This window comes from Pangasianodon hypophthalmus, chromosome 2 (genome assembly GCF_027358585.1).
Source record: "Pangasianodon hypophthalmus isolate fPanHyp1 chromosome 2, fPanHyp1.pri, whole genome shotgun sequence".
NCBI lineage: Eukaryota > Metazoa > Chordata > Actinopteri > Siluriformes > Pangasiidae > Pangasianodon > Pangasianodon hypophthalmus.
In genome coordinates this window covers 33,461,701-33,486,414 of record NC_069711.1, presented here as the reverse complement: position 1 = coordinate 33,486,414, position 24,714 = coordinate 33,461,701, and the positions used below count along the sequence as shown (strand labels likewise).

At 37.9% G+C, this 24,714-nt stretch overlaps 1 protein-coding gene across 1 annotated transcript in view; it reads right to left on the bottom strand.

Moving 5' to 3' along the window:
* The window catches only part of LOC113538230 (alpha-1,6-mannosylglycoprotein 6-beta-N-acetylglucosaminyltransferase B), a 104,466-nt gene that overhangs the window by 56,272 nt on the left and 23,480 nt on the right, over positions 1-24,714 (bottom strand). Inside the window, exon 3 of the mRNA XM_053232063.1 lies at positions 7,360-7,504. Within this exon, the coding sequence (XP_053088038.1) occupies positions 7,360-7,504 (145 nt within the window). The remainder of the gene's footprint in view (positions 1-7,359; positions 7,505-24,714) is intronic.

Sequence of the window (24,714 nt, the reverse complement as noted above, 5' to 3'; positions counted from 1 at the left end):
TACAGTAACAGCTCTTTCACAGAGACTTGTAAAGCAGATGATCCATATAAATGCATTAAAAATGTGTAATCATTGATATGGTGAAGTTTTCTATAAGAAGATGTTTTTTTATGGAAGGAGTCTCCAGTGGAATAAAACACTTTTATTAATTTTGCTATTGGAAAATAATTGAGTTCAGGGTGGTACAGTAACTCCATTTCATCACTCCACCCATTGATTATTTTCCTATAACAGCACAACATGAAGCCTTTTACTCTTTAACTATATTATAATAAAACTCACATTTATGTGTGGAAAGGAACCGAAGAAATCCCAGAAGCCAGTCAGTTTAATTTATTGTTTTATTGCATCATCATAACTAATTTGCATAAAATGGAGAAAATGGCTGAATTTAAATGTTGCTTGTTGTTGAAATCATGTTACAAACTTACTAAGGGAATGAAAGGTCCCGTGACGAATTTGTTCATAACTTTTGCTCTTATAGATATCGATTTTTTTACACTTTCTGAGAAATATGACAAAATATTTTTTTTAATTCTATTTTTTTTATGAATATATAGTAGCTCAGACTACAGCAAGCTGTACGTACGTTATCTGATCACTTAATCTAACCTACATGCTAATTGCTAATCGCTAAGAATGTGTGAATGCTAGGTAGCATTCATGCTAAGTGGTTTCTGCTAGCATTTATGCATGATTAGCCCCTCATCACTGCTCTTTAGCTGAACGTTGTTATCAGCGAGTCCTCATATTGAGCGTACAGAAGATCCATTACAGGTTTTATAATGTAATTATGTAGCACTTTTACAACTCACATTATCCTTTTATAATGCACATAACCACCTGTTTCACAGCACCAACATAAAAATCCACCCTTGTCTCCTTTTCCACTACTTAGCAACGTTCTGCCTCATTGACCCATTGTGTTCAGATTTTATACCAATATAACTGTAAAAGTTTGAAAATATATCTTATAAGACTCATACAGTAATGCTAATCATACATATGTATGTATTTTAGGCATTTCAGGGAGTTAAGCTACAGAACAACATTACTGACAAAGGTGCTATTATTCAAAGATCTCTGTGTGCTAAATTAGCTTAGCATTTGCAGCAGTTTTTGATTAGGTTTGAAATGAGCTACACAAAAAATGCTAATTCCTCATCAGCTTTTTCTTAGCTAATACATAAAAATTAGCACACATCTAGAAAAGATAAATCAGAACGAAATTAGTGTGTGTGTGTGTGTGTGTGTGTGTGTGTGTGTGTGTGTGGCCTGCTCAGCAGTGTGTTTAGCATTGCTAGCAGTGCTTGATCGACCCGAGAGGAAGAGAAGCTGACTTCAGACTTTCTTAAAGACGCTGAGTGAACGCGCTCTTCTCGGTGAAATCGACAAAGCTGTTACAGAAATTATTGAAGTGTTTAGGGTGAGATGGAGAAATCAGACCACAGCCAAGCCTCGATCTGCTTCTCAGACACACACACACACACACACACAACCTCAAAGCTCAAATGATTATAGATAATGAGCTGTAAGTCAGTGAAAAGGTTATGAGTGAAAAACAATGTCCTTTGCACCACAGCGCTGTTGAATTCTGGACTGTGATTGGTCAGAAGATGTCTGAAGATTAATTTTCTATAACAGCAGCTCTGATAGTAGTGCAGCTACAAATCACACACTTATATCAATGAGCTTGTTCTAATACGTTATTGTTTCTATGGTAACAGCTCATTCACAGGGACTTGCGAATGCTCAACATAAAAGGATTAAAAAACTTGATTCATCGTTGATATGGTCAAGTTTTCTGTAAGGAGAAAAATGTTTATTTAACAGTTATGGAAGGAGTCTCCAGTGTCAGCATCTTAAAGACAGAAGAGCTTATGCTTCCTTTGTTACGCTTGTTACGTTATGTTAAAGCTGCGGATTATTTTTTATTTATTAAAAAATAAGAGAGAAGAAAGAGAGGCTGAAAAGAGATGGACTATTTATAACTGCTCTAACGTAAGTAACTTGTCTTGTAATTGTAACTATAAACATAAAAATTACAATGTGCCATTCTTTAAGAAATAAAAAAGCTGTAATTAGTAAATTGCTGTGGTATAAGAGGAATAAAACACTTTAGAGACATGCTGTTATAAAAAATAAATCAACTTCAGGGAGGTAAGAGTAACTCCGCTTCATCACACCACCCCATCTTTGATTATTTTCCCAGAACAGCATGACGCTGAGGTTTTATTCCTTGCTTAAAAAAAGGTAAACTCGAACCGATCGCAGCCAATCAAACAGAACATCTAAGCAAAAGACGTCTTCAGAATAATAACTGTAGGATTAATTAATTTAGAGTCGTATCCTTTCAGGCTTCGAAACGTCGTCGTGAGCTGCAGCACGTGCACACTCAGACTGCTTCTGTAAAATAATAGAAACTGCAATAAGAAAAAGGTTAAAGCTTCACATCATAACCCATAAAACCTTTTAGCAAAAGCACTGAGGCGTGTAATTCCTCTTAACGTCTGATCTTTAAGGAAGCAGTTAACTGTCACTCTTCACTGACCGATAATTCACTGGCAAGCTAACGACAGTGTCAGTGCACTACAACAACTATTTTTATTTTATCACATACAAAGTAAGTATTATAGTCATCATTAAGAAATATTACTATCATTAGCTTATCCTGTCTGGTTCATTTCTTTCAGTACGGTTGAGTACAAAAGTTTGTACCCCCCTTATTATTTTTTTTTTTTTAGGAAAATGTGAAAATGTGACTCTTCTTTAATATGATTAAAGAAGAGTCACTTCAAAATTAATATGAAAGAATTAATTAATATGTAAAACAAAGGAAATATGAAAAAAGGAAAATATCTAGCGGAAAGAAGACAACAATCCAAAAAAATATCATTTTATACTTATTTCTTTTTTAAATATGTTTCTTTTAAACAGAACAAAAAGGCAGCTGTTCAGAAGAAACGAGGTAACAGGAAGTTAAAAATACAAAGGGTCCTGATGTACATTCACATTATTCCATCTCAGCGCTTTGGCCAAGTTTCCAGAAGTTATTTGCAGGTACTTTTACATTTACGTCACCTGCTAACATACACAGAAACGTCTATAACAAAGCAAAAAAAAAAAAAAAAAAAGAATGAAAAGCAAGTTACAGTCGATTTCCTGAGGGTAAACCTGCACTGCGTTACAGATTCTCACTAATGTATGAAAGGATTTAGTAACAGCGGCTAAGTCACGTATTTCCTGTTTTTATGCTAACTTTGACATTAAACGTCGCTCCTTGCACAAAAATCTAAACAGATTTAGAGTACGTAATTATGTAAATATCTAAATATTTATTTCAAAATTTAAAATTTATTACTATTTAGAAATAAATATTTGTAAATATTTATTTCTAAACATCTAAACAGTTCTAAAAAAAAAAGTGGGGAATGTCTACAAATGTTTCATGTTGGAAAGTGGGGAGGGTTTACCTTAGAAGAAAAGCGATAAAAATAACTGTTTCTCCTGATCTTGTTCAGTTTCCAGTCACAGATAAAACCACAGAGAGAGAGAAAGAGAGAGAGAGAGAGAGAGAGAGAGATGGAAATAGAACGTAAAAAGAGCTAAAGCTGTAGATATAGGTATTAAGAAGAGGAATGAAAGAAAAAGGGTGGACAACGTAGAACAGAGAAAAAGAGAGTGAGGTAAGAGGTATACAGAGATAAAGAGAGAGAGAGAGAGAGAGAGAGAGAGAGCAAACTCCCGACATGTCTCTCGTCTTGACGCTGTCTCTGCAGTGGAGCAGGAAATGTGATAAAGCTACCTCTCTCCTTCTCTCTCTCTCTCTCTCTCTCTCTCTCCTTTCTGTGTTCCTCCTCTCTTATCTCTCTCATCCCTCTCCTCTGGTCTGTTATCCTACACCTGCCCTGAGGGCGAATCATCTGGAACATCGGAACCCATTCCACCGTAACACAAACAGCGTTTCGGCTCAGATGATCATCACGACCCCCGCGTCTCTCTCTCTCGCGCTATTCTGTTCTTTTTCACACCACTCGAGTGCCACAAAACAGAGGACACACAAGCTTATATATCACTTCCATCTCATGCAAAAATAGATTTATAGAAATTAAAGAAGCAAAATATATACCTTTATGTTTTTAATACTGTTTATTAATACGAGTTTGCTACTGTTTAATACCATCTATTGCTGTTATTACTGATTAATACCATTAATAATATACATAATAACATTCATTACTGTTTAATACTGTTTATTACTGATTAATAACATTCATTACTGTTTAATACTGTTTATTACTGATTAATAACATTCATTACTGTTTATGACTGTTTATTACCATTTAATACTGTTACTGTTTATGACTGTTTATTACTGATTAATAACATTTATTACTGTTTAATACTGTTTATTACTGAATAATAACATTTATTAATGTTTAATACTGTTTATTACTGCTACACTACTCAATAGCTTACAGTTACAGCCCATGTTCTGTGTATTTAATGTTTTGTGCATTTATTGTCCTGCACTCGTCTCACACTGTTGTGTATTTGCACTTCATCTAGTCTTGTGTAGTGTTATGTGTTGCACCTTGGTCCTTGAGAAACATCATTTCGTTCTTATGTATACAAGCTACACGGAGAAACGACAAAAAAACCCACTTGACTTAATAATTCTTTTTATTACTGTTTAATACTGTTTAATACTGTATCACAGTTTACTGTTTATTACTGTTTATTACTGTTTACTGCAGTTTATTACTGTGTATAACAATTTATTACTGTTTAATACTGTATCACAGTTTACTGTTTATTACGGTTACTACTGTTTATTGCAGCTACAAATATTTATTATACTGTACATATCTTATACTGTCTACTACGCTGCTACTTCTTATGTTTACACTATTTCAGCAACTTATACTGTACTTTTTTTTGCACTATTGTCATGGGATTCACTTTCTAATAGAACTGTGTTCTATCGGCGCTGCACTGGGACTTCCTGTGCCCGTTGTCTCTCAGTAGTCATTGTACTGTCTTGTGTATATCTGCACATGTTTGCACTTGTGCATTTTATGTATAAATTTATGAAGTCCCTTGTAGTTCTGTGTTGTTCTGTGTTTGTCTTATGTAGCACTTTGGTCCTGGAGGAACGTGGTTTCGTTTCACTATGTACTAACTGGCTGTATATGGTTGAAATGACAATAAACTCCACTTGACTTGACTTGACTTGACTTACTGTATCACAGTTTACTACAGTTTATTACTGTGAATAACAGCTTACTACTCTTTATTTCATTTATTACTCTTTAATACTGTGTAGTACTGTCTACTTCAGTTTATCACTGTTTAATTCTGTCAGTTTATTACTGTTTAATACTGTGTATTAATAAAGTATTTTTACTGTTATTTAGTTCAACTGTCATGTAAAATTCAAGCAGTTCTAGTTACTTTGAGATCAGGACTGTAGCAAAAACAATACAGCACTAAAATAAGGCAGCAATAACCGAACAAAAATGAACTCTTTTTCTTCTTCTTTTCATTCCTGTGTTTCGAGCATCACAGCTTCCTTGCGAGAGATATGTTTTTTTTTCTTGTGAAAACAAAGAATATGGACCAGCTCTTCTTGTCAATCCCAAACATTATCTGTTAAAAAATTAAATAAATAAATCCCTTAATGAAAAGCAAATTGAAGCTGGCTTTCTTTTGTGATTATATATTTAGGAGATACAGGTGCTACACGACACAGACAGATTTATTTTTGAACATTAGAGTCATACGGTGCTAATAACAGAGCGTGGAAGTTTCACATGCTTCCTGATTCTCTGCCCCATCACTCTTCCACTTTTCACCTTTCTCTCTTGTTCCTTCAATTTCTTCTCCTGATGAATTCTCTTTATCGCTGCAGGACTGAGTGATCGCACAATGAGAGATTGACCGTGTTGCCGCTAGCGCAGTGTGAACCTCACTGACACAAATGTGAATTGAGAAAACAGCCAACAGTGGAAATTAGCAAATCAAGCGCCTTGTCATATTTGCCAGCTGTAGAAAAAAAAAAGAGATTGATTATATCACCGGGGTGGAAAAATTCTCTGAAGTGAAAATACTCACTCAAGCGCCAGACTATCAGGATTCATAACAATAATTATATTATAGCTAAGAAGCAGAACGGTGAGCCAGGTCCAAACGTCTGAATTCACTTCACTGTGAAGAATGCTTTAGATTTCAATACTTTTTACTCAAATTTGATTGTAATTAGCTGTGAGGGGTCCCTATGGTTGGGGATGTATTTAGTGATGGATATTTTTTGTGGTTGAGGGGGTATTTAGTTGTTGTTGATTTTTTTTTTCTTTTGTAGTTGAGGAGGTGTTTACATATGTGCAGAGTTTTGAGGTTAGGTAAGTATATAGTTATTGGGTATTTGCAGTTGAAGGGGTATTTAACTTTGTTTTGCAGTTTAAGGGGTATTTATTTATGGAGTATTTGCATTTGAGGGGTATTTAGTTATTAGTTATTTATATATGTGTTTTTTGTGGTTGAACTGGGAATTATCTGTGAGGGGTATCTATAGTTGAGGATGTATTTCATAATGTCATATTTTGTGGTTAAAGGGTTGTTTAGTTATTGGGTGTTTGTGGTTCTGGGGGTATTCAATTACATGTATATTTATCTGGTTGAGGGGGCATGTAGTTATTGGGTGTTTGTGGATGTGGTTCTGGGGATATTCAGTTATAGGTGCATTGGTGGTTGAGGGGCCAAGTAGTTATTGTTTTTTTTTAGTTGAGGGAGTGCTAATGGTTGAGTGGGAGCAGAGGGTATTTGTGGTTGAGGGGGTATTTATAGGTGCATTTGTGGTTGAGGGGTATTATAGGTGCATTTGTGGTTGAGGGGGTATTTAGTTACAGATGTATTTGTGCTTGAGGAGCATTTTGTTATGGGGTATTTGTAGTTAAAGGGCATTTGAGATTGAGCACATATTAAGCTGTGGATGATATTTGTGGTTGAGGGGTATTTAGTTATGGGGGTATTTATAGTTGATGTTATATATTTCTTTTTGTTGTGGAGGCAATAGGGGTTCTTTAAGTGTTCATTGGATAATTAAGGGCTCTTAGCTTCCAAAAAAGAGTTCTACTTAGAAATCCTTTTGATTAGAAAACAGTTTAGAAAATTTACGAGTTCCACCAAAGGGACAAAGAACTGAGGCGTAGAACCATAACATTCACATGCTGACCGAAAATTATCAACAATTGTACAGAATGGAGAACTAAACAAAGCTGTCATGTAATGTAATAACCTGTAATAACCTGTAATAACCCTGAGGACGAGTGTTATATTTTGATTTTCTTTGTTTTTTACCTGCTGATGGCCGAGCTGAGCTCCTCCAGACGTCGCGAGTCATTAGCGTTCTCCAGTCTCGACAGAGTGTCCATCCGCTTCATGATGACCTCCAACATGTCGCTGATTTTCCTCAGGACACCTCGGGACTCCACGCCTCCAAACACTACACACACACACACACACACACACAGCTGTAAACACATTTTCTTATGTGCAATTAATAATAATTATATTTTTCTTTTTATTCAAAGTGTATCTTCAACATAGGCTTGTGCAGAAAATTGCAGGGAATTTATTTTAATAATCCAATGTGAAAATGCACTTCAGCAAGTGTCCTTAAACATGGGCACTTAACCCGCAACTTTTCAGATCCTGAATACAATTTAATGTATAAAAGCAACAAACAGTACATAAATAAAAGGAGAACTAAAATAAAATAAAATAAAATGGTTATTTTGCTTTATTATCTTTTCTTACATATAACTAATTAATTGATTACATAATTATAAATTATTTATTTAATAAGTTTTGTTTGAACAGGTATTAAGCTGTAGTGAATATTTATGGTTGAGGGGTATTTAGCTATGGGGTATTTGTAGGTGAGGCTGTATTTGTGGTTGAGGGGTATTTAGCTATGGAGTATTTGTAGGTGAGGCTGTATTTATGGTTGAGGGGTATTTAGCTATGGGGTATTTGAAGGTGAGGCTGTATTTATGGTTGAGGGGTATTTAGCTATGGGATATTTGTAGGTGAGGCTGTATTTGTGAAGGGGTTTATGGGGGTTCTGTAAGGGTTCATTGGATAATTAAGGGTTTTTAGTTCCCAAAAAAGGGTTCTTAAAAATCTTTCTGATTGGAAAACATTTTGTTGTAGGGTTCCACACAGAACCTTTAAGGGTTCCACCAGAGGGACAACCAAAGCTCTGAAGAAATGTAGAAGTATACTGGTGTTCTTACTTGAAAACGTTTTACATCTATTGATTATTAGACTATGTTAAAAGTTACATAAATATAAGCTGTTTTCAACTGCCTACCGTTTTAGTGTTAACAAAATCACATAATGTTGTGTTCACTTTTATGACTTTTTTTGATTCACTTCAATAACTGTTCATTACTAATATACCCACATGTATATATCCATTAACGCTGCACTGAAAGTCGAGCTTGTTTACCCATTTTTCCCACTTATCCATTATTTGTTTAACACACACGCTCAAAAAGGTCAGTTTGCTTGCTTTCTGTGCATTCGGTTAGCGGCTAATGTGTGTGTTTCACTCACATAATGTGCCGTTTTGTAGCTTTGGCCTAATTACCTCCCTCTGTGCTCATTAAAGCTGCTGAAAGAGAGCTGAAATAAAACTGAGTTATATGTTGCGTTTTCATTAAGATATGAAATTACATAACGGTCAGCTCTGGGATTACTCGCATGCACACTGACAGCAGAATCGAAAAACATGTACGTGAGAACAGGAACTTGCTTTACAGACATTCCACAACATTAAATGCAACTATAAATGGATAAAAAGTACGACATGTACATCAATAAATAAAAAAATGTAATCGTTGACAAACTTCTGTGGTGTAAGAGGAATAAAACACTTTGGGATTTGTTTTTCCAGGAAAATCATCAACACGTGATGTAACAGTGACTCTGATTCATCACACCACTTCATCATTGATTATTTTTATTTGGTTTATTTTGGTGTGTATTAATGTGTATTGTTATGTATCAGTGTGTAAAACTGTGTGTATTGGTGTGTAATACTGTCTGTTGGTGTGTATCAATGTGTAATACTGTGTGTTGGTGTGTATCAGTGTGTAATACTGTGTGTTGGTGTGTGCTGGTGTGTATCAGTGTGTGTCGGTGTGTATCAGTGTGTGTTGGTGTGTATCAGTGTGTAATGCTGTGTGTTGGTGTGTGTTGGTGTGTATCGGTGTGTATTTGTATATAATGCTGTGTGTTGGCGTGTATCAGTGTGTAATGCTGTGTATTGGTGTGTAATGCTGTGTGTTGGTGTGTATCAGTGTGTAATGCTGTGTATTGGTGTGTAATGCTGTGTGTTGGTTTGTTTGTGTGTGTCGGCGTGTGTTGGCATGTATCGGTGTGTAATGTTGTGTATCAGTGCGTTGGTGTGTATGGGTGTGTAATACTGTGTGTTGGTGTGTTTCCGTATGTAATGCTGTGTGTTTGTGTGTATCGGTGTGTGTTGGTGTGTATTGGTGTGTTGGTGTGTATCGGCGTGTGTTGGTGTGTATCAGTGTGTATGCGTGTGTAATACTGTGTGTTGGTGTGTATAGGTGTGTAATGCTGTGTGTTTGTGTGTACCTATGTGTGTTGGTTTGTGCTGGTGTGTAGCAGTGTGTAACGCTGTGTGTTGGTGTGTGTTGGTGTGTATCAGTGTGTAACGCTGTGTGTTGGTGTGTATCGGTGTGTAATGCTGTGTGTTGGTGTGTGTCGGTGTGTAATGCTGTATGTTGGTGTGTAATGATGTGTGTTGGTGTGTATCGGAGTGTAATGTTGTGTGTAATGCTGTGTTGGTGTGTTGATGTGTATCGGTGTGTAATGCTGTGTGTTGGTGTGTATCGGAGTGTAATGCTGTGTGTTGGTGTGTGTTGGTGTGTATCGGTGTATAACGATGTGTGTTGGTGTGTATCTTTGTGTAATGCTGTGTGTTGGTGTGTGTTGGTGTGTATTGGAGTGTAATGCTGTGTGTTGGTGTGTATTGGAGTGTAATGCTGTGTGTTGGTGTGTGTTGGTGTGTAGCGGTGTATAACGATGTGTGTTGGTGTGTATCGGTGTGTAATGCTGTGTGTTGGTGTGTATCAGTGTATAACGATGTGTGTTGGTGTGTGTTGGTGTGTATTGGAGTGTAATGCTGTGTGTTGGTGTGTGTTGGTGTGTATCGGTGTGTAATGATGTGTGTTGGTGTGTGTGTTGGTGTGTATCGGTGTATAATGATGTGTGTTGGTGTGTATCGGTGTATAATGATGTGTGTTGGTGTGTGTTGGTGTGTATCGGTGTATAACGATGTGTGTTGGTGTGTGTTGGTGTGTATCGGTATATAACGATGTGTGTTGGTGTGTGTTGGTGTGTATCGGTATATAACGATGTGTGTTGGTGTGTAATGCTGTGTGTTGGTGTGTATCGGAGTGTAATGCTGTGTGTTGGTGTGTGTTGGTGTGTAGCGGTGTATAACGATGTGTGTTGGTGTGTATCGGTGTGTAATGCTGTGTGTTGGTGTGTATCGGAGTGTAATGCTGTGTGTTGGTGTGTATTGGAGTGTAATGCTGTGTGTTGGTGTGTGTTGGTGTGTATCGGTGTATAATGATGTGTGTTGGTGTGTATCGGTGTATAATGGTGTGTGTTGGTGTGTATCGGTGTATAATGATGTGTGTTGGTGTGTATCGGTGTATAACGATGCATGTTGGTGTGTGTTGGTGTGTATCGGTGTATAACGATGTGTGTTGGTGTGTGTTGGTGTGTATCGGTGTATAACAATGTGTGTTGGTGTGTATCGGTGTGTAATGCTGTGTGTTGGTGTGTGTTGGTGTATATCGGTGTATAACGATGTGTGTTGGTGTTTATCGGTGTGTAATGCTGTGTGTTGGTGTGTATCAGTGTATAACGATGTGTGTTGGTGTGTGTTGGTGTGTATCGGTGTATAACGATGTGTGTTGGTGTGTATCGGTGTGTAATGCTGTGTGTTGGTGTGTATCAGTGTATAACGATGTGTGTTGGTGTGTGTTGGTGTGTATCGGTGTATAACGATGTGTGTTGGTGTGTGTTGGTGTGTATCGGTGTGTAATGCTGTGTGTTGGTGTGTATCGGTGTATAACGATGTGTGTTGGTGTGTATCTGTGTATAACGATGTGTGTTGGTGTGTATCAGTGTATAACGATGTGTGTTGGTGTGTGTTGGTGTGTATTGGTGTATAACGATGTGTGTTGGTGTGTGTTGGTGTGTATCCGTGTATAACGATGTGTGTTGGTGTGTGTTGGTGTGTATTGGTGTATAACGATGTGTGTTGGTGTGTATCGGTGTGTAATGCTGTGTGTTGGTGTGTATCAGTGTATAACGATGTGTGTTGGTGTGTATCCGTGTATAACAATGTGTGTTGGTGTGTATCGGTGTATAACGATGTGTGTTGGTGTGTGTTGGTGTGTATTGGTGTATAACGATGTGTGTTGGTGTGTATTGGTGTATAACGATGTGTGTTGGTGTGTAATGCTGTGTGTTGGTGTGTGTTGGTGTGTATCAGTGTATAACGATGTGTGTTGGTGTGTATCAGCGTGTATCAGTGTATAACGATGTGTGTTGGTGTGTGTTGGTGTGTATCGGTGTATAACGATGTGTGTTGGTGTGTGTTGGTGTGTATTGGTGTATAACGATGTGTGTTGGTGTGTATCGGTGTGTATCAGTGTGTATTGGAAGCTGGTGGATTTTCAGCTTTAACCTTTCTCGTGTAATAGAGTGCAGAGCGACTCGGCTCATAGAGATGGAGGAGAACAAATGATGTTGACGTTCTCGTCCCTCGGCAAGACGGAGCCAATTACACGAATCCACGGAGAGGCCGAGGTGATGTTATTGCATTCACCTGCTAAATTAAAGAGGAATGGAGAGAGAGAGAGAGAGAGAGAGAGAGAGAGAAAACAAAACAATGAGAAAGAGTGAGATGGAGAAAGAAAGGCAAAAGAAGAGAGAAAGACAACTGCTCTATAGAGATGAAGAGAGAGGAAGAGAGAGAATGAGAGAGAAAAAGTCTAGATAGGAAAAGATAGACCAGGAGGGAGAAAGAAATACAGACTGAGAGAAAGACTGAGGAGGAAGTTGGAGAGAGAAAGAGACAGAGAGTGAGAAAATGAAAGGGGGAAGATAGAAAGAGAAGGGGAGACAGGGGAAGAGATGGAACAAGAAAGGAAAAGAGAACAAAAAAAAGTGTGATGGAAAGAAAAACAGGAAGACAAAGACAAAGAGTAAGCAAGCAAGAAAGAAAGAAAGCTATATATTCCTCTCCATAATTCCACTTTCTTCCCTATCTCTCTCCTGGGAGGTTTTGAAGGGTATCACTCCATTTCTACACCTCTCTCTCTCTCTCTCTCTCTCTCTCTCTCTCTCTCTCTCTCTGTAGCTCAGTGGTCTTTAAGCAGCGGATTGAAATGCAGCAGTAAATTACACATGAATCAGATCACACTGAGCCTTTATTAAATATTACTCTGTGTGTGTGTGTGTGTGTGTGTGTGTGTGAGACGTCTTTAAACTGCGTTCCTCTCATCACACGGTGGATTAGATCTGTCTCGACCTTCATTCCCATCGTGCTGAGGTCGCTAAAGTGAAAGTAACTGCACAAAAAAACCTAATGAACTGCACTCACACACTGCGCGCTCCAGTGCGGTTATAAACTGTTAATAAACACTTCATGTCTCATTATGTCTCTTAATCAGAGATTAAAGACCACTAACACTGCCCCAATTATTTAACACCAACACACAAACAAACAAACAAACAAACAAACAAATAAATAAACATTCACTCTTAAACCTAAATGCTTGGTATAATGTTTAAGCAGCTCGGCTACAAATTACAATACATTTTGCTATACTTTCATATATACTTTCCCCTTTGTCTAACAAAACTCATTCTTAAGCCCAAATGTATGCCATAATTTCTTTAAGCACAAACTCAGCTAAAAATAATAAAATAAAGTAAAACACCAGACTTTAATCTCTATTTCTCTCTCTCTCTACATATATACATATACATACACATTTTCCTTTATTATTAAACACCAAAAAAAAAAAAACTCGCATTCCCAAATTCATGGCATAAAATTCGGCTATGAATTAAAATGAAAACAGGTTCAACTTTTAACAGATTTTTTTCTTTTGCTATACTTACTCAAGTGTGTGAAATAATTTAGAACAAACTCAGCTATAATTTTAAACAAACAAACTTTTACTTTTCATTTTTGACCACTGTTTAATGCAAGAAAAAAACCTAACCCCAAATGTAAGGTGTAATTTAAAGCATAAGCTCAATTTAAAAAAATAGCAGATTGATTTTAATCTTATTTTTATATTTTCTATTTCTCCATTGATGAACCGCCAAAAAAGAAAAAACTAAATTTGTTTTTTTTTTCTTGTGCTTTACTTTCTGAACTCCAAACTCATGGTCTAATTTTTAAACACAAGCATTAATTAATTAATTAATATTTCAGGTTTTAAGCTAAACTTTAGTAAGATTTGTATGAAAAAGGCAATGTGACTTTGTGTGTTTCCATCACATTGTTAAAAAGCCAAATACACACCACACACACACACACACACAGATGGAGAGACAGGAAAGTGTTTATCACTTTTTACACCTTGGTCAAGCTCGAGAAGCAAATTTGTTGTTCAGGTGTTTTTAGAATATCAGCTATTTTTACTCAGGTGGATGGATATTTTGCTCTGTGTGTGTGTGTATGACAGCAGAGTAACTGAACAAATCATGAGTGCTGTCACCGGGAACAGCTCTGGGATGAACTCAATTACAGCCGAGGCAGAGGATTAGAGACCTGCACCGATCATGACCCAGAGAGAGAGAGAGAGAGAGAGAGAGAGAGAGAGAGAGATGCAAGGAAAGACAGACAAAGGGAGAGACAGTCAGAGAGAGAAGGATAGAGAGACAGAAAGAGAGAAAGAGAGAGATGGATGGAAAAACAGAGACAGATGAAGAGAGCGGTGGACACAGAGACAGACAGAAAGAGTGAAAGGATTTCCATTAAACACACTGCGTGTAATCACGTTTCGTTCGCAAATGATTCAGTCTTTTTGAACGAGTCATTAAAGTGAACAAATTAGAATCGTTCCTGAGTGATTCTTTTTGCTCAGTTGCTGATGACGGACTTTGCAATTGCAAACAGTTACAAATGGTTTTACGGGACTTTTACGCAAGTTTACATTAAATAATCTGTGAATTTTGTGAGTCATATGTGCAACGGTGTGTGTGTGGTGAACCCTGAATCAGTGAATCATTTCAGTCAGAGATTTTCTTCTCTCTTATAGAGCGAATCAGTGTTTAAAAATCTTTTTGAGTTTCTTAAACACCCGTGAATTGTGTAAGCTGTATTTCCTGTATCCCCCCTGCAGCTTTAACCTCTGCCCTAAGATTTACACACGTGGCACAGATCCCAGTGTGAGTCTGAAATTTGTGTTCAGAGCAGGTTTTGACCTTTCACTTAGCTAAAACACGGCTGCCATCTGGAACCGGAGTTCAGGCGAGAGAACCGTCTCACGCCTGATTAATTCACCCTCACATCCGGCGCATAAACACGATCAATCCTGCGCCAGGCCGCGGCTCACATGCAGCAGGGGGCAGAAGAGCCCCGCCGTGCCTGCAGACGGACGCCGAGTCTCTGAGACGGGATAGAGGAACCGACGTGAAGGAACATGAAGGACACGGGGACCATCAATCAGAACCGGGAACGTGGAGAGCTCGTAACACAACAGTGAGCGAGAAAACCAGAGGAGGTGGAAAAGAGCATCGAGGAACAGCTGCTGTGGTTCCAGTGGCTGGTGATATCCATGTGCACGTGTGTGTGTGTGTGTGTGTGTGTGTGTGTGTGTGTATACACAATAGGGACAGACAGATAGGGAAGCTGCTAGTGGAACGGTAGATGATTATCAGAAAAAAAGGAGGAAGCTAGCACTTTGTCATTGTGTCATTGACTGAAGTACACACACACTCACACACACACACACACACACACACAGAGCTTAACATCAGGTAATGTGATGTCCACTGACCGACAGGACTAGATGCAGCCATAGACGCATACACACACACACACACACACACGCATGCACACTGAATTATTTCCCATGAGTGCAACTGTCATTTTTTTTATATTTGCTTTTTTTAATATGAATTTCTGCAAGACAATATTTGTATTATTCAGCACTGGAAAATTTCTTTTCAAAAAGGGCATCAAAGGACAAAATGTCCTATACATAGGATCGATGAGAATTAAGTTACGCACGTTAGGTCACAATCTAATACTGAAATTGTGTGCATCAATACTCAGACCTCAGACATAACTACAGACTCTTGTGCTATTCAGAACTTCCATGAGAGTTACACACAAAGGGAAGTTGAAGTTAAGCGCATTTTTCTTGCCTGACATCAGCTCGAGTGAGGAGCAGCATTAAGTCCAGCGCCACTGTCTGACAGTTTGATGGAACTACAATGTGTGACTCTGAGATTTATGTTTTGGGTGTAAACAAACTCAAAAACACTGACGATATTAAATACAGAAATATGACACTGTTCATTAATTAATTATAATAATATTGTCCCTTTCTGAAAATGTCTTTGGAGGAGACAAATCTTAATCATAATCTTGGATTACATTATGAATAATCTTAAAGTGAGCTGTAGCAGATGAGTGTTTGGTCAGCTTATCCTTCAAACCGTCTGTATGTTTTCTCTACATGAGCGTGCATCAAATTATCAGCATTATTTTGTTTATTCAAAAGTAATTAAAATCGTGACAAGATCACTTTGTGCACATGATTAACTGTCACAGCGAGATATAAAAGATAAAAAATAACTTGCAGTGCTTGATCAAGTGAAGGAGATTTCAGTAATCTGAATAGAGAGCTCAGAATATCGACTTAAGCAACTGCGTAACCTGAATATGAGGAACTTTCCAGACTAAATTATACCATATCACTGAGTTTTCCCTTCATTCTGCTGCCAAATAAACACAGGAAGTGAAGTTCAGGGACATCAGACAAGCCGCAGTGTACGACTGGCTTCTCATTCAAACGATTTTACATTAGCGGCAGCTGCAAAGCAACTGAGACACAGCAACAAAGAACAACAATAGAGAGAAAGTTAGAGAGAGAGAGGGAGAGAAAGAGTCTGAGAAAGAGATATAGAGAACGCAAGAGAGAAAGAGAGAGACAGAGATAAAGAGAGACAAAGAGAGAAAGATAGAGACAGATAAGAGATAAAGAAAGAGAGTGTTACAGAGAAACAGACTGAGAGAGAGACAGAGAGTGTATGAGAGAGAGAATGTCACAGATTGAGTGAGACAGTGTGTGTGTGTGTGTGTGTGTGTGTTTGAGTGAGATAGAGAGAGAGTGAGATTGCAAGAGTGAAAGAAAGAGACAGAGATAAAGAGAGACAAAGGGAGAGAGATAGAGATAGATAAAAAGAGAGAGAGACAGAGAGAGAGGGTATGAGCGAGAGAATGTCACAGATTGAGTGAGACAGCGTGTGTGTGTGTGTGTGTGTGTGTGTGAGAGAGAGAGAGAGAGAGAAACAGTCTGAGAAAGAGATAGAGAGAGAGTGCAAGAGAGAAAGAAAGAGACGGAGATAAAGAGAGACAAAGGGAGAGAGATAGAGATAGATAAAAAGAGAGAGACAGAGAGAGAGTGTATGAGGGAGAGAATTGAGTGAGACAGCATGTGTGTGTGTGTGTGTGTGAGAGAGAGAGAGAGAGAGAGAGAGAGAGGGGACATTACCATCTATTTGCATTTGTTACGCTCTCCCTCCTCAGCCATTACCTGAGTCTATAACCTTTCCACCGGGAACTGATAGAGAGAGACAAGAGAAATGAAGGGCAGCGAGGAGTGAAAGAGCAGGTGAGAGAGACTGAGAGACACAGAGAGAGAGAGAGAGAGAGAGAGAGAGACAGACAGAGAGAGATGAGTAGTCCATCATTCTAAATGATCTTCACCTTTCTGACATCTTTTTCACATATTCTGCAGCTGTGAAGCCAGAAAGGACAGATAAACACCATCCACACATCTCTCTCTCTCTCTCTCTCTCTCTCTCTCTCTCTCTTCTGTCACACACACTCATCTTCGACACACACTTAGCATCTCTTCAACTCACCAAAACTGGAGTGATGAAGTGGAGTCACTGTTAACACGTAAATTTGCCATTATGAGTTTATATGTATTAACAAACGATATGTTGTACTTTTTATCCATTTATAGTTATTTTAACATTGTGGAATGTAACGTCTGCGTAACAAGTTTCCGGAATAGCAGCTATAAACAGTCGTTCTCACTCCTCAGTGCTGAAGAAGTCGCAAAACTTCAAGTTACAGCTTTATCTCTGACTGTTACAAAGCACTGACACTGGACACTCCTTCCATAAATGCTAAAGAAACATCTCCTTACAGAAAATATCACCATTTCCAGGGGTTTTTTATCCGTTTATGTGGAGTGTCCGCCTCACAAGTCCCTGTGAATGAGCTGTTACTATAGAAACGATGACGTATTAGAACAAGTGCATTAATATAAACCTGTAATTTGCAGTGGCACTACGTCTGACCAATCAGAATCCAGAATTCAGCAGCACTGTGGTGTAACATGTCATCATGGTCAGACTGCAATCTACAAAGTGTTTCTGAAGTATTTTAGAGCACAAACTTTTGCATTAAGCTACGCTTCTTGCTGTGCGAAAACACCATTAAGCTACGTGACGGAAAGAACCAGACAATAAATGCAGATGGAGCAGAAACAAATCAACACACTGCAGGTATAGCATGAGTCCTACGCTGCATCATTTATATTTCATAAAACATATGAAAAATATGATTAATGCAGCCTGAGTGCTTAGCGGCCATGGTTGTTAGCTCCATGATGCGAGAAAACGTCAAACACTCACATATCAGCATGTAAAACACACACACACACACACATACACACACATACACAAACGACAGGCTGTCGTGCTACGGTTGGATGGATATTGGTAAAAAATACAACGTCTCTTTATGCTGATATCAGTTTTGAGACCATGTTACTTTGTCACGTTGTCACACAGCACCAGTATTTATGACATAAATTTACATACACATGCTGCTAATTATGCATATTTTTATTCTTAGCCGTTCATTAGCAAGATTAGTGCTCAGTTTTGACAGAGAATATTCTGTCCCACACAGAATAATAGCTAGTCGAACGAGAGCTTGGCTTCTGGATTACACAGTCTAACAGTTAGCCAAATGTTTAGCCTAATAGTTAGCTAGTTTTCTAAGGCATGGTGTTAATTACATGGTATAACACTTAGACTAGCATTAGCTCGCTTGATAGTCAAAGAGTTACTATGCTAAAAGAGTAACGGCTAGTCAAGCTAACTTCTTACTTAGTGTCTAGGTGGTAATCTGGTAATTTTTTGAGCAGTATTTTATGGTTTGGGATGTAGCCTTATTCAGTGATTAACAAAGTTAGCACTGGTTATGCCCTGCAAACATGATCTTAAGAAAGAAAAAATTTGGCATTTCATCAGTTCAAGAAGCGTTGCACTTTTAGAGCCCTATTTATTTGTATTTATCTATTTTTTAGACTTTTTTTAAGCTAGCTTGCTAGTGCATGGTTTACATTACATGATCTAACACCTTGACTAGCATTAGCTGGCTTCTTATTAGACTTAATTAGTCTAACAGTTACTGCACTGTTTAGCTGTCAGTATTAACACAGGGAAGTGTTTGGGTAGCTAGCCATCTGATAAAAAATTTACATTTATGTACTTCTGGTTTTGTTTTGAGGGTTTATACTCCAAACCAACCACTGGCAAGTTTCCCATGTCCTCATTTTCTGCTAAATCTGTTGCTAGCCTGCGCTGGGTGTTCAGCCCGTGTTCCTGTGGTACGCTGGGGATGTAATCTTAGAGCCCTATTTCATTTCTCTATTTTTTAGCTAGCTTGCTAGTGCATCATTTAAATTACATGATATTACACTTAGACTAGCATTCACTGGCTTGCTAGGAAACGTAGCTAGTCAAATAGTTCCTGTGCTAAAGAGGTAACAGGTTGTTAGGCTAACTACTCAGGTTTAGCTAGCTGAGTAGCTAATGTTACCCACATATACTATGCATTCTTTTGTTTTTTCTTTGTGTTGTTTGGTGTTTATGGGTGTTTAAAGTCCAACTCAATCAGCGACATGTTTCCCGTGTCCTCTTTTTCTCCTAAATTCATTGCTAGCCCATTCTAGCCGTTGTGTGATTAGCATTTAACTTGTGTCCTGAATCACCTACACCTGCACTGATTTGCATGTCAGAACGTTAGTGCACACTATATATGTTACTTTGCATTTTGGGATGAAGCCTTACATCATTGACGAAACACTTTTTTAAAAATGTTAGCATACAGCAAAGCTTAGCACACAAGTGGTCTCAATGAGCGGCTGCATATTATAAAAATGCAAATGTGCACTTAAGGAGGCAAAAAAGTACAAATGTGAACTTTCAACCTTCAGCATTTCGTCAGTTTGATAAGCATTGCACTTTTAGAGTCTTCAGCTGATCACATTAGCTGTCAGCTGTTGCTAGGGATTAGCACTAGAGAGTTAGCCTTTAGAATTTCATCAGTTTGAGCAGCTTTGCTCTTTTACAAACCCTGTTTTCAGCTTTCAGATCATCATTAGCCACATTAGCGAGCAGCAGTGACGGGAATTAGCGATTAGAGAGTTAGCCTTTGGCATTTTATCACATTGAGTATATTGGCTCTTTAAACGGAGTGTCAATGGAAACACCTTGAAGCATAAAGCACACTCGTGTTACAGGAGCTAAAAGTGGACGCTTTACTTCTCTGTTGTCCTGTTGTCTTTATCAATTTCCTGCGGTGGGGTAGGATAATGAATTCACCTCGTGTCGGACGACTCGCGGGCTTCTGAGATGGAAAATGTCTAGAGGGCATGTCAGCTTACAAGTAGATGTAGAAAAAATCAACTGGAAGTCAATTTTAATTTATATTCTTGCTCTTAATGTTCAGTTTCATCCAATTAGTAACGTTAGTCTGAAAGCTCAAAATACCCAGAGGTCGTAATATAGATAAGATTCAATGCTGCTTTTTTTGTATGAAATCCACTTGGTTTATTAAATTAATTTATTCAACAAGAAAAAAGGTCTCTTTTCAAAAGGTCATACCAATCCAGCTGGCCTTCTGCAAGCTTTTAAACTTTGCCAGTAAGAAAAAGGTCCAAAGGCCTTGATATGGTGCAACAGGAAGTGAAGACGCAGCAAAAGGAGCAGAAAAAAGGTTCAAGCAAAGCTTACCTCAATTAAGACAGAATAATAGCCATGTGATTGCACTATAACCAGAGTGCTGCTGAATTCTGGATCCTGATTCACAGGTTTATATTAATGCACCGTTATCGTTTCTATAGTAACAGCTTGTTCACAGGTTTATATTAATGCACCGTTATCGTTTCTATAGTAACAGCTTGTTCACAGGTTTATATTAATGCACCGTTATCGTTTCTATAGTAACAGCTCATTCACAGGTTTATAGTAATGCACCATTATCGTTTCTGTAGTAACAGCTTGTTCACAGGATTATATTCATTCACCGTTATCGTTTCTATAGTAACAGCTCATTGACAGGATTATATTAATGCACTGTTATCGTTTCTATAGTAACAGCTCGTTCACAGGATTATATTAATGCACTGTTATCGTTTCTATAGTAACAGCTTGTTGGCAGGTCTATATTAATGCACTGTTATCGTTTCTATAGTAACAGCTCATTCACAGGGACTTGTACAGCAGACACACACCTAAACAGATTTTAAAAATGTGTATAATCATTGGTATGGTGAAGTTTTTTTTAAGGATGTTTATCATTTATGGAAGGAGTCTCCAGTTTCAGTGCTTTGTAAGAGTCAGATGTGAAGCTATAACTTTGAATTTCCGTTCTGCAGTTTCTTAGTAACATGACAAGCTTCAAGAGAGAGAAATAAGGGAGGATGGTGACTGAACGACTGTTTACAGCTGCTGTAATGTAAGTGAGAACAGGAACTAACTAGTTTCATGGAAGAAAACTATAAATATATATATTTAAAAAGTATGACGTTCTTTAATAAATAAAAAAAACTGTAATCATTGTCAAAATGCTGTAGTATTAGAGGAATAAACAATGTTGCTGCGATTGGAAAATAATCTTATAAACTCAGGATTGCAACAGGGACTCTATTCATCACACCACCCCATCATTGATTATTTCACCATAACAGCACAACATGAAATGTGTAGATCCTTACAAAAAAAAAAAAAAAAAAAAAGCCACTGCTATTTCTGTATTTGCGTCATCATTTCAGTTAAAATGTGGAAAAGTCCAGAGGGTATGAATACTTATGCAAGCCACTGTAAACAGAGAAATAGATGAAATAGATGAATAGATGGGGAAATGAATGTCCTTGGAGAATCTCATGCACAAAGACATATTCTTGTCAGAGGATTTCGGTGCTCAGGAGAGTAATCCACTCTGAGGGGAGAGGATGATTACTTTTGGGTTTCGAGTACATTTGGACACCTCAAGGTCGAGTACCAGAGCACTGGTGGTAACTTCATCTATTCTGAATTTCATAATAATAATAATAATAATACATGATGACCTATTTTGTGATTAGGTTCTTTCAGCATTGTAGGGGGTTTGCGGTAGTTTGCATTTTCACCCAGTAGTAAATATCTTAGACAGCCTTCAGTTCAGAGCATGAACGTGAAAGTAACATGTGTAACAAACAGGAAGGAAGCTGTTGAAGGAAAAACTATTTCAGACATTTGACCTTGCTGTGACCTTGATCCTGTTCGGACCAATTCCGAAATCTAATCAGTTCATCTGCTGGTTACAGTGATAATGCCAGAAAAAGCCTACAAACATTGTTGTTCTTGAGATATCGTGCTAACGAGAATCTCAGACGGACGCACAGAAACATAATACCTCCACCACCTAGTGGTCAAGGCATTATTACCTACCTAACTCAACACCGTCTCACTGCTTATGCTTGTACGCTTGAATTCAAAGTAGTTCTAGTTCAGGATTGCAACTTTAATTATGCCAATAAACTAATGAGTAACAGTGAATAGACAGTGCGCTAAAAGGATATAATGGTGTTGTGAAGTTCCACCCTCTTCTTATTATAAATTCCACATTTCTTCTTTTCTCTAGTTGTGACAAAATTCTAACACCTCCTCACTAACTCCTCGCTACTAATCAACAATTCCTACGTAAGAGTAGTAAGAGTTTACAGTGTCCCAGATTCACAGTAAGTCACAGTGTATGATCAGACAGTCACCTCAACGCTGACGTTTTCAAAATATCCATGAAAACGCTCTGACAGTAGTGCAATTTCCATCTATTACCATCTACCTGTTCTTTTCTTTCACCCAGTCAAGTTCCTCACTCCAGTGGTTCTCATCACTTTTGTGTCCGGCTGCAACTCCCTAAAAATTTCGAAGCCTTCTCCTTTTGGACTCACCATAAATCTCACTACAGCACTCCTAACTAACATACACAACAGCTATCAAACGCACAGAAGAACACGGCATCACTGACCACAAATAAACCAGACAATGTTCTATTTTTGGCTGAGCAGCGCTGCAGACTTGTTTCTTCTTCCTCACCACTTTTCCTCACAGCCACTCTCTGTTTCAGCTTACAACCACAGCGTGACACTGACGTGGTAAGAGATTTTATGGAAAAGTCTAAGAAAGAACAACAAAAGCCTTTTGTTTTTTGTTTTATATACACGGATGTGCAAAGTTATTTTAAATATAATATAAAATATATAAGATATAATAAAAAAAAAACATTTCTGCACCGGATTGTGTGATCGTCGTGTCATGCTTTCACGACATCTTTACAATTACAAGATATTAATCACTGAAGTGGCTGAAAAGGTGGCAAGATATTTCTGATTTTCAAAGACAACAAAACAAATCCCATGGGTTTCTAGCAGTATGGAGTAGAAACTAATCACCGTTTCCACCAGACTCCTAACTACAGCAGATCACATGCTCTGTGGTGTGTTGTGTGTTATGGTCGGGGGGCTCATTATGATTTAATTTGTGAATGTCAAGCTATTTCTGACTTTCTGGACCAAAGAAAGAGAGTTCTTTGTCACTTTGTGTCTAATTAAGGCCTATTTGTGCTAAAGGTGATGAAGGGAAGAGGAACGTGTTGCCATGGAGATTCAAAACAGAGGTGAGACGAGAGAAAAAACGGAGCTGTGACATAAACACTAGTCTCAAGACGCCTTGAACTGTGCTACGTCTCAAACCAAAACTGAGCACGAGTCGTTTGTTTGGAGTTATACCACAGCACTGTTGAATTCTGGAAGGTGTAAAGGTTTTGATTAATTTCCTGTTACACAAGTTTATATTAATGCGCTCTTTCTAATACATTATTGTTTCTATAGTAACAGCTCAATCACAGCGATTTGTATGGAGGCCGCTCCACTAATAAAAAATGAATAAAAAAACGCATGTAATCATTGATATGGTGAAGCTGACACAATGTTAAATGTGTCTATAAATGGATAAAAAGTATGGTATATTGTTCTTTGTTCTTTAATAAAAAAAAACTGTAAATGCTGGCAAATTGCTGTGGAATCAGAGCAATAAATCACCTGGGGACATGTTGTTCTAGGACAATAATTAACTTCAGGGTGATAACAGTAGCTCTGCTTCATCACACCACCCTGTCGTTGACTGTTTTCCTATAACAGCACGAAACTGAGTGATTTATTCATTACACAGATTATAAATACAAATTACAACCAGCTTTCCATGATAATGAGCTAGACTATGGTTACATAGCTCACAGCTAGCCCTCATGTTAGCTAGCTAGCTATTTGTAAAATCTACTAAAATTATATTAGGTATTAGGTTTTAATTAAGTATTAAGTTTGGCAATCACAACAAGTGTTAATGTCAGATAATATAAATAAGATAAAGTGTAGCAGATATATTTGAACGGCTCAGCAGTTTCTAAACAGGACACATTCTTTGCTTTGATTTATGCTGAGTGTGATATTTATTCATTCAAGTGCTAGAACAATCACCAGGAGTTGTTTGAGTTAATAAACAAGCACATATTCCTGCTGTATTCCCACAACGTCGTGCTGTAATCTTCATCCAGCCGTGCTGAATCTCGCTGTGACCAGCACCAGGGAGAAAATTCCACCATTTTGTTCTCACTGCGATCGAGCATAGAGTGCATGTTTAAACTGATGATCAGTAAAGAAGCTTTGATGGTAAAGGACAAAGACGATGATAAAAGGATATCTAGCTTATGTTTCATCTTCCTGCTAAGCGCCACTGTCACCAACAAGCAAAACTTGATGGGGTTGTTTGCGAGAAATGAAGAAAAGGATGATGTCTTTACTAAAACTTATAATCAGTGCAGCAGGGAAGCATATTTATCCACTTTTCTCCTGATTTAGCTAGCATCACTCTGTAATTTCCACAATACCAGCACTGTGGAATTGTCAGGATCCGAACTCGCCATCTCCTGATAAAAGAATGAATGATTAGACTGCTTTCAAAGCCCCTTACATTTTTTTCTGACCTTATCCTACACAGTGGTGTTCTTCCAAAAAA